Raw genomic sequence first — 10,913 nt, forward strand, 5'->3', positions numbered from 1 at the left:
AAAGCAGGATCTGCATTTGCAGGGCCATTTGTAACTGTGAGCTTACCAGCTGGGACATCAGGCCTTGGATTCAGCATTAATGGTGGAAGAGACAGTGTGCTTGGAGATATGCCACTCAGGATACACCGCCTGTTCAAAGGTAAGTTTTGTGTTCTCCACCAGTGGTGCTGTACATCCATTTGCCATTGTTCCCAATAATCTACTTTTCAAAGTAGTTTTATTGCATTTATTTTCATGTATTTTTTTTGTCTCATCAAAATTGGGTTTTAATGTGCAGTTGTATTTCCAAAATGGAAGCATGTGGCTCATTTATACGACTTGTTGATGTCAAAAGAGGCCTCCCAGGATGGAGGATCCATACTTTACCCACTAGGCTGTTCAAGCTTCCTGGCAAGCCCACCTGTTGGAACTTCTTTTGCTCCAACAAAGTGTTAACAACCAAAACGTCGGCTCCTCCTTGCTCTGCACAGCGGTTAGCATACCTCGATCAACATTACGTGAATTATATCCAATATTTTACCTGCTTGTTGATGCAGATGGACCCTACCCTTCACAAGCAAGACTCATTCTCCGTACCATCCAGAAGGGTAGATTAGGTAGGGGGATTTCTCATCGAGAATGTGAATACATTTCTTGGAAGCAAGTGGGGTAGATTTATCGCCAAGGGTGGATAAATGTCATCACGTTCCCAAATTTCGTCACATGTTGCTAAGAGGTGTGTTTTAGTGGTGGCAAATCTTTCTCAAGGTGGAAGTGCCTTTGTTTTTTGCCTTCAAGTGTGTGTTTATTGGCACCAAGGCACAAAATCATGTATTTTGATTTTAGTTTTACTTTATTAATCTATACCGTATTTTCTGGTGTATTTACCTCGCTTTTTATCGGCGGAAAAAGGTTAAAAATCGGGGGTGCAGGTAATACACAGGTATAGAAAATAATCAGTCTTAAAAACTTTCAATGTTGAATTTCAATTATATTCCAATTGTCATACATATAACATATACCAGTATATCTATATTCTACATATCAGGGAACTTTAAGAGCTTTCATAATTATGTAAATGTATGTAAGTACAAGCGATCTCGATTGCACGTTTATTTCCCCCATTGAGTCATGCACGATAACCCCGACGTGCAGGGCCACCATTGCTACTCTTGCACCCTGGATCCAGGGATGTTCCCCACGGGGCGGTCTCGGCTAAGCGTGCACGGAGTACACGTATGTCTACACACATTGGTTGATCAGACGGTAGGTCCCTATGCCTACTGTCATCGCGTTCCTGTCAATTCTGATTGATTGACAAACAGGAATGAAGAATGATTGACGGGAATACCCACCTGGTCTATCATCAAAAGAATAATTATTGACAATAGCTAGAGTCTAATGACAGAGCATCGCTTTCAACGGCCAGAATTACCACCGCTTTCACTGCTTTTCAGGGCCACAAATCCACAAGGAAGAATATTTGTTTTCTAATATCATTTTTCTTTTCCCTTTTCTTCCCTTTTCTATTAAAAAAATCCTCTTCATAATATTTTTTAAAAAGTAAGAAAAAAACTTTATATCGTCTCCTCTCTCTCTCTTCAACTTCTTGTTTTCTTCTTCATCGGTTCTTTCTCCTCATTTTAGGACAAGAAATTCCTCATCTTTTGCGAAGGATGAAAATGAGAATAAGACGTTAGACAAATTAAGCGGATGTGGGCATATGTATGTCGACACCTCTGTCATTTCATCCTGGGATGTCGGGTTTCACGAATTGTAGAATACAACTCGTGTAAGTGATCGCGGGAAGGAGTTTCGAATGCGTGCATGTAAGTGCAGCAAAGCGATGAAGCTGTTACGATTCGATTACACACCAGACATTACGGCACTCTACAATCAAGTAAATGGACTTTTATTTTACCCCCAAAATCTTTGACACAATTACAAAACAGACTTAAATGTTCCAATAATTTTGTGCATCATTTTGATTTCAAAGTTGACACTTTGTGCTCCTTAAAGTTAAGGTACAAACGTATTTAGATTTAGATCAGGAGATAAAATAATCAGTATGTTGTTCATCTTTCGGCTGCTCCCGTTAGGGGTCGCCACAGCGGATCATCCGTTATGATCCGCATACTGATTTGGCACAGGTTTTACGCCGGATGCCCTTCCTGACACAACCCTGGTCGCCTCTTACGACACAGGGATCAGGATTTGGGTTTCGCCATGATTCCGGGCTGCTTTACACCCTGCCCATTGCAGAGCCCCCGTCCTCAAGCGATCCTCCAACCCAAGCCTCCGAGTCGCCGGATTACAGGCGCACGCCACTACACCCGAATAAAATAATCAGTATATGTATGTATGTATGTATGTATATATATATATATATATATATATATATATATATATATATATATATATATATATATATATATATATATATATATATATATATATATATATATATATATATATATATATATATATATATATATATATATATATATATATATATATATATATATATATATACACATATATATATATTGACACCTCTGTCATTTCATCACGAGTTGTATTATACAATTCGTGAAACCCGACATCCCAGAATGAAATGACAGAGGTGTCGACATATATATATATATATATATATATATATATATATATATATATATATATATATATATATATATATATATATATATATATATATATATATATATAGTGTTGTGGTTGAAGAAATTCGCAAACCACCATTCAGGTCCCGTAGGTGAGATGTCTCTGTGGGTACATGTGTAGTTAGCCCCAAACCCGTTGTTTAGAGGGAATAAATGTGATTCATTCGGGCTGCGACCCTTTAAGATAGCCGTTTTTCTGTTCTATCTTTATTTTGAACCAGCCACGTCTCGGCCGCCATCACACGGCGACCACCAACCGCAACGCCGCTTCACAGCAACAACAGCGCCAACAGCCAGGACCTTTACCGTCACGGCTCGCTCCCGTAAACATCGCATCACCGCCATTCCAAGCGTCGCCATGGCCATCACCACCACAATAAACCCTCCACCACCTTCACCTCTCCTCCTTCTGCCACCATTCCCGCACCGCTTGTGGGCACAGAGCGTCAGGCTGTCCTGGCCTCGTGCGGGACACGCGCTGAGCCGCGGGTGCAAAAAGCGGCCTTTCCGAGGAAAAGTCGGATCAGGAATGATACACGCCCACTTCTGATCCGTCCTATCAGCGGGCGCGGGGCGATTTGGCCCCGCCTCCAAGCGCGTCGGAGTATAATCAATATATGCAAGTTCGAGGATCAGGGGAGGTTCACGCCCACTTTTCCTCCGTCCAATGGGCGAGCGTGGCTCCGCCCCCGAGCTCATCCTGATCCGGAAATTTGCATATGGGTTCTCCTGCCGTACTATAAAGCGCCGAGCGCGGGGCGAATTCAGTCAGTTTTGTTTTGGGTCGGAAGCAGTTGGAGGCAGTCGCAGTTTTGGGCTCGGGAGAGTTGGAGGGGTGTGGCGGTGGCGGAGTGTGGCAGCAGCAACCAAGATGCGTCTGGAGAAGAGTCGGAGTCTGTCGGGGTTTGGAGTCTGTCGGGGAGCTGCAGAGAGGGGAAGCCGGGAGCGCGGTCGAGGTCGCAGTGGAGGCGCTCGTCGCGGGACCCAAGCAAGCCAGCTATCCTCTTTCCCCCAGAGCATCAACAATTCCCCCCTTTCCCCCCCCCCCGTGCTGAGATAGTGCGGAAAGGGGGCCCCGTTCCCACCCCATTCCAAGCAGTGCCAACGAAACCCGCGGAGGAGCGCGGAGTCGGGGCACCGCCGCGACATTTGCGGCTCATCACAAGATGGGTAGGCTCCGCCCGGTTTCGCGCCCACAGACCACGTCTGCCCCCTTGTCGTTGAGGGTGGCCGTTTTCTTTTGCTTTTGAGTATATGTGTTGTCGGCGCCGTCTGTAAAGTAAAACTGTGAAAGTGTTGCCGTGTGCTCGCGTAGTCGGTAGTAGATCTGCATTGTGTTTCTTTTGTTGCAATTGCTTTTGGTGCATAATTGTTGTAATTGTATATGTGTGCTTTCCGTTTGCCGCGGAATAAATGTGCCTCATGTTGAACTGTTTTTCCCGTTTCGCTTCGTCTTTTCTTTAATTGAATCTCCATCTTACTTCACGTAAAGGGTTGGTAGTGGGCTAAATACGCCCGATAATTAATCGGAACCGTCGAGGTTGACGATAACACCGCTCGGTTATCCCGATAGTACGGAACGGGTCGCTTAAAGTGGCCCGTGTCCGAAGTCGACCTGCGGCGAGGTGCGATCGCCCGGTCTACCCCCGTGTGGGTACTTAGGTAGGTCGAATTTGGCGAACAACCCTATCCCACGCGGGGGGCCGATTGGCACGATCGTGGTGAGGCCGAAAGGCCCACCCGTGACTAGTTCCCGGCGTTAGTCCGAGAGGGTCACGATGGAATTGTCCGTCCGGTGGGCGACGTGCCGCGATTCGAGTTACGTGGCCGCTCGCACACCGGCGGGCGCGAATTCGCAACACTGGTGTCAGGTCGTGGGACACAAACTCATCCCCCTCCTCGCGGCACTGGTGTCGGAGAGCGGGAAAACGGGCTCTCCTGTCTCCAGCTAAATTCACGGGAATCGGTCCAGGGGTGAGAGGAGCGACCCCCGATCCCTCCAAATTACGAGCGATTCAAATTAACCCTTTTACGAGAGATAAGATGGCGTCTCAAGGCGAGCGGGAGCTGGGGGTATTAGAAATGGATTTAGAATGTGTAGAATCCATGGTCCAGGATGAAATCCCTGTGCAGGAAATGTTGGTTGTACAGGACGAACTCGCCCAGCTGAACCCAGAGCCCGAAATAGGTGCGGCGGCGGCTGTGGTGTATGACACCTCCCCTCCCCCTCTCCACCAAAACCCTTCCCCGATCCCTGCCGAAACGGCTCACCCAAGCGCACCCGACATGGCCCAGCTATTCGCCATGCTGGCAAAGATGAATGCGGATGCGCAACAAATGAATGCGAACATGAACAAGCAAATGAATGAAGTGAAAACGAAAATGGATACAAACACGAACGAAATAAAAGGCATGAACGAAAAGATGGATACAAACACAAACGAAATGAAGGCGAATTTGAAGGAAGAAATGAAAGAACTGCGGGGTGAGATGCAGAACATGTGCCGAAGCCTGCAGGTGGGCATGAAGGCAGTGACCAGGGAGCTTAAAATGGCGACTCCACGTGTGGGAGCGAACGAGCTGGGAGGGGGTGCAACGGCTGTCAGGCCCGCGGTGGAGGCGGGTTACAAAGTAATTCGGGGGACGTGTTGGGCGAGAAGTATAAAGGTGACGGAGAGAGCAACAGTGACGGTGACCGAGAGGGAAAAACTAATTGGGGTGACGGGGACGTGCACGAGGGAGATAACAAGGGAAGAGATGGAAATACTAGTTGAGACAAGGGAGATAACGGAAGAGACGGAAATAATCGAGACACGGGAGATAGAGGATGAATCGGACGGGGTTAGAGACGCACACACACACACAGAGGTAGTGGAGGACCATGAGGGGGAGCTCGCGGAGCGTGTGGAGACCCGGTGCGAGCAGCGGGATAGCCTCCTCCAGGAACGAGGGGAGGGAGTATGCCCCCTTGAGGCGAGTCACGACCAGGTGGGTTTGGTCGTGTCGAGCGAGTTCGGGGGGAGGAGTGCTGCGAACGGATGCACGGAGAGCTTGGGGGGTATAGAGGCCCCGGAGACCCTTGTGGGGACACGAATCCCCAGTGTGGTTGTCCCGGTGTGTGTGGTGCAAGGTGTGAGTGCGTCCCCGTTTGTGGAAGCGACCCCGTGTGTGAGTTGTGTGGTGGTGAGTGTGCTGGAGTGCGTGCTCCCAGCACGCCGTGTGTGGATGAGGCACCGCGGGCGAGTGCCCCCGCGGGTGTGAGTGGTATGGGTTGTGTGAGGGAAACGGCCAGTATGAATGGAGCGCCGCGAGTGAGTGGAGCCACGTGTGCGAGGGAGGTGGCATGCGTGAGTGAACGGCCGAGTGCAAGGGAGACCGTGTGTGTGAGAGAGCGGTATGTGAGGGAGATGTCGGTGGGCATGCGTGAGCACGCAGCCGCGTCTCCCGGTGTGAGTGTAATGGAGTGGAGTCTGTGCGTCGTGACACGCAGGTGTGCGTGTGTCGAATGGAGACGACGACGACGGCGACAGAGAGACAAAAGCCGAGTAGCGGCCGTAGCTGTTTCGGGGACCGTGCCGGGTTCACCCAGCAGCGAGCGCGAGGTCCGTGCTGTGCAACGCACGAGGCCCCCACGTGCTCGCTTGCGGGAGTGAAGTCCCGGTCTGGAAACGCACGCGGTGGATTTGCCGATCCCGCGGACGGACAAAGTTTAGGCACGTAAACGGATTTGGACCGGACGGGTTCTCCATGCGAGCGGGTGTGTTCAGCTCCAACGTGCAGGGCACATGTGTTCGCGTGGGGAACCCCTCGAGACCTGGGGCTTGTGTTTTTTTTTTATGCGCACGGTGACGTCATGGCTGCACGTGGGGTTGGAATCCTGCAGGAGAGGTATCCCTGCCGGATGGTACCATCCAAGGAGGGACGAGGTACACGTGCAGCTGCATGACGTCACGGGCAGGTGCAAAGTGCGCGAGCTGTGAGTTGCCGCGCTGGTGCTGCGCATGTATAAAAAAAACACCAAAAAAAACCAGCAAGCCTCGCTTTCGGGTGAACAGGATTCCTGGGCAAGGGGTGGAAGACCCCCCTTATCTGGGCACAGGATGGAAACTAGTTAGGGGGAAGGGTTAGCTTAGCTCGACCGGCTCCATGGGGCAGGGGTAAGTCCTCATGGGGCCTGTGGAATGGATTAGTTAGAGGGATTTTAGTCGAGATTTAGGATGGAAAAATGGGAAATGACATTTTGGAGACAGTGACAGACTTGTGGATGTGTAGAGGGGACGTAGTTTAGCTACGTAGGTTAAAAGGAACGTGCTATAGTTTAAGGGACGACGTGGGAGCACGAGTTAGTTAGGGGATGTAGTTAGAAGGATGGCAGAGTTCAGCGGTGTGTGTGTGTGTTGAAGAGTTGTGAGGTGAGTACATGTTGAGTGAGTGAGGCCAGCGGGTCTGTGTGAGTGGAGCGAATGGGGAATGCATGGTGCGATGAGTGATTGGGGGGAGGAGTGACTCCCGCCCAAGGGACCCCGGGGTCAGTGTAGAGTGAGTTAGGGGGTTAGTCAAATTTACAAAATGGAGGTCGTTCTGCTGTTGGTCGGAATGTAGGCTCGATACCCATTTGGAGGGGTGCAGGAGACTGTTGACGGGCTGGGAGCGTGGCTTTGGAAGGTGAGTATCGCTGAGTGGGTACCCCGGGCACCGGGCTAGTCGGCCGTAGTAGGCCAAGGGCCCATGGGGGGCCGGGATAGCGTAGTGGGCATGGGTGCGCCCGCTTGGTGCGGGGGCCCGGGGCGCCGTTGGCCGCGTGGGCAGTGTTGTGGGCCCGGGAAGCCAGCATGCCACGTGTGCGTTTCAGGGTAGGTGCCATGGGGGGCACTCCCCGGTGTTTAGGGAGCTGGTAGGCTCGGAGGCAGTGTAGTGCCCGGGGGTGCCATAGCGGGAGATTCGGCAGAGGGTCGTGCCTGCCAAGGGGAGCCACGCGTCCCAGCCATGAGACCGTGTGAGGGCACGGAAAGAAAATTGGGGGGCGAGGCCCGAAATTGTGAGGACACCAACACAGGCGACGGGAATCTGGGTTGTTAGAACCAATAGTTTAAGTGTGAGGTGCTTGTTGAAAGCCCCGGGGTAGTTTAACAGTTACGGTTTAACAGAGGGTCACGACAGAATTGTCCGTCCGGTGGGCGACGTGCCGCGATTCGAGTTACGTGGCCGCTCGCACGCCGGCGGGCGCGAATTCGCAACAATATATATATATATATATATATATATATATATATATATATATATATATATATATATATATATATATATATATATATATATATATATTGTTGCAGACCCGGGGTTGGGGCGAGAAAACCACGAAGGGGGGAACCGGGAAAGCTACTTTGGGTTCCCACTAGACTCTCCGGAATCGCAGGCCGTAAGTTAGCCTGGAAATACCATTCACAAATGGTTTGTGTTGTTTATCATCAAATTCAGTGCCCCGAGTGTAGAGAATATGAATGATCCTCTTCATGCTGTCAAGTGCATAAGGCTGCCAAGACAGTTTCATTCGCTGGAGGGCACAATCCTCCACGGGTCAACGCTCCGACACAGGATACTCGACCCACTTTTCCAACCAAGCTGGTACTCATTTTGCTGACCTCGGAAGGATACAAGCTGAGTCAACTCTACTGGTGTTTTTGGAATGGCTGGGGCTTGAACTCAGGACCTTAAGATCTGAAGCTTTTTGTTGAAATGGCACAATACATTTATAGTTTGGAAATTGAAATGGGACGACCTCTTGCTGTTCTCTCTTGCTCTTGCTGTTCACTATCATGCTGTTCACTATCATGAGTTCACCATCTCTCTTGCTGTTCACTATCATGAGTTTGCACTCAACTACTGTAGATGAAGCATTTACCCTAATTTGCTTTTTTGACTTATAACCAAAATAAAAGTGAAGCTATTTGCTTTGTTTCCAATGATCTGTGCTGAACACATTACATGGACTGTGATCAATATGCATTAAAAGTGAAACATTGACATAAATTATGCTCACTGGAATGATACAGAGATAAATAGTGTTTTAAAGGATTCCAACCCTTTTTGCACAATACAACTAACTATAAGATCTGGAATTCTTCCGCATAATGCAAGATAAAACGGAACTTTTAAAATGACATAATCTGCCCCAGATTGTTTGGTGAGCATGTGTAGAAACCAGTGGGAATGAAGTTCATCATGGTGGCCCGAACATATTTCATGCCTGTCAGATCAGGATTGTAGCATGGACCGACGGAAAAAAAACAACAACAAAAACTTAGAGAAGCCGGAAATACTTGGAAACGTACCCTGCGGAAAAGGGGTGTTCCTCTGCACAACATAAGATTTGGAGAACTTCCTGATCAACTCGTCCAAAAAGTTGATATCTTGCATTAATCATGTTTGGGAGGAAGGGGGAGTGGGTGTGGGATTTGTGTGGACTGTGAGTGCTGTTATAAATATATTGTTACGGATTTCAGAATCCGGTCTGATGAATGCCTCCACAAATCCAGGTCCTCAGACAGTTATTTCCTTCAATGCATGTTTAGATTAGCCCCATCCCCATGTCTAATGGGATCTTAAATGTGATGCATTGAGAAGGGTAAAGGATAGATCCCCTCTCTTATGGGAAGCGTTTTTCTTTACGACAGACACGTTCACACACATTTTTTCGTGAGCTCCGATGCCCACCTTTTTTGAGAGTGCACGGGTCATCATGGTAACCATGCCCCGGTGGGGCGGGGTGAGCTTGGGGCGGACGGCACCCTGTGGAGATGGCCCGGGGATATAAAAACGAGCGAGAGAAAGCGTGAGGTACATTCTGTGAGGAGAGACGTTCTGTGAGGAGAGACGTTCTGTGAGGAGAGACGTTCTGAGACATTAAAAAAACGAGCGAAAGAGGGACGTTCTCTGAGGAGAAAAAGTCCAGAGAGGAAAAAGCAAAGGACGAGAGAAGCGACCAAGAAGCGGGTGTCTAACCAGCGCTGAAGAGACAATTTGCCCTTCCAGTACTTCGGCAAGCGAGCATGTGGTGCGCGTGTGGGTGTGAGCAGTGCCGCCAACAAGTGAGGCGCGGGTCAATCACCAACAACACCAGGGTCTAAACCCACGACGTACTTTCTTGGTGCCCCTCTGGACATCGACTGGCATTCAAGGCTGCCCCGCGAGAGGGTGCACGGCAAAGCTGGGTGCTGGCGACAGACGTGACACGCACGCACGCATTTTCAGGACGTTTTCGCTCCATGGACGACTTTCTGGTGAGCGAGACGATTCTCCCCCCCCCCTCCCCCGAATGATCTGTTGAGTACCCTTGTCTGTGTTTAGCTGTAAGTAAGTTAACCCCCGATAAGCATCTGCTCTTTGTCTCTTTCCTGGCATTTTGATCAATTTTGCTTTGAAATTCATTCTTTATTTACCTCATCAAATAAAGCCTGGTGTTGGTGCAGTGGTTAGGGCAGCAGCTTGGGATCCAAAAGGTCCTGAGTTCAAGCCCCGTTGGGCCACTGAATAAATACACCAGGAGGTTGACTCAGCCTGTCATCCTTCCGAGGTCGGCGAAGTGAGTACCAGTGTACTGGGCCCGGTGTATTCCCCGGTTAGAATAGGTGTACCATATCCCTGTGTGTCATAAGAGGCGACCAGGGTTGCGTCAGGAAGGGCATCCGGTGTAAAAACTAAGCGAAATCACTATGCGGATCATACGGATGATCCGCTGTGGCGACCCCTAACGGGAGCAGCCGAAAGAAGAAGAAGATTTACCTTAGCAAATAAAAGGTTCTTTTTATTTATTTATTTTATTATTAATAAATTCTTTGTCGATTTCCAACCTGTCTGTGTTTGTCCTTTCCTTCACTGGTCGAGCATTGTTCGAACCAAGATAGACTGGGAGGTAATTGTCACAGATTTGACCAAAAAAATTGTCGGCACGCACCAGCGGTTAAAACGCTCGGCCACCCTAATTAAAATCTAATCAGATAATATTTGAGCTTTGCCGAGGGCGCGCTCCCCACTCAGGTAACCACGTGACCTCAAGTTAAACGGAATAATTAGACGGCGGACACTAGAACTCGTGGTTGACTGGGTGGCGTTCGTGGTTTTAAAACAACCCACCGTACCACAACGTTAATTGTGAGCGGTGGCCCCAGGTCTGGCTCTTCCAAGGACAACCCGGGATTAATCCCCCTGAGTGACAAGCTGGTGTTTCGGTATCTGTGGCCACAAAAATATATGTAT

The 10,913-nt window shown here is 49.2% G+C and overlaps 1 protein-coding gene across 4 annotated transcripts in view; it reads left to right on the forward strand.

The window, feature by feature from the left end:
• Positions 1 to 10,913, forward strand: part of LOC147017591 (uncharacterized) — a 66,688-nt gene that overhangs the window by 39,252 nt on the left and 16,523 nt on the right. For all 4 annotated transcript variants that reach the window (XM_085847325.1, XM_085847327.1, XM_085847328.1 and 1 more), the window contains exon 9: positions 23 to 139. In XM_085847325.1, the coding sequence (XP_085703451.1) occupies positions 23 to 139 (117 nt within the window). The remainder of the gene's footprint in view (positions 1 to 22; positions 140 to 10,913) is intronic.

Source organism: Eptatretus burgeri, chromosome 11 (genome assembly GCF_056783735.1).
Source record: "Eptatretus burgeri isolate ZD-2024b chromosome 11, Ebu_testis_v1, whole genome shotgun sequence".
Classification (NCBI taxonomy): Eukaryota; Metazoa; Chordata; class Myxini; order Myxiniformes; family Myxinidae; genus Eptatretus; species Eptatretus burgeri.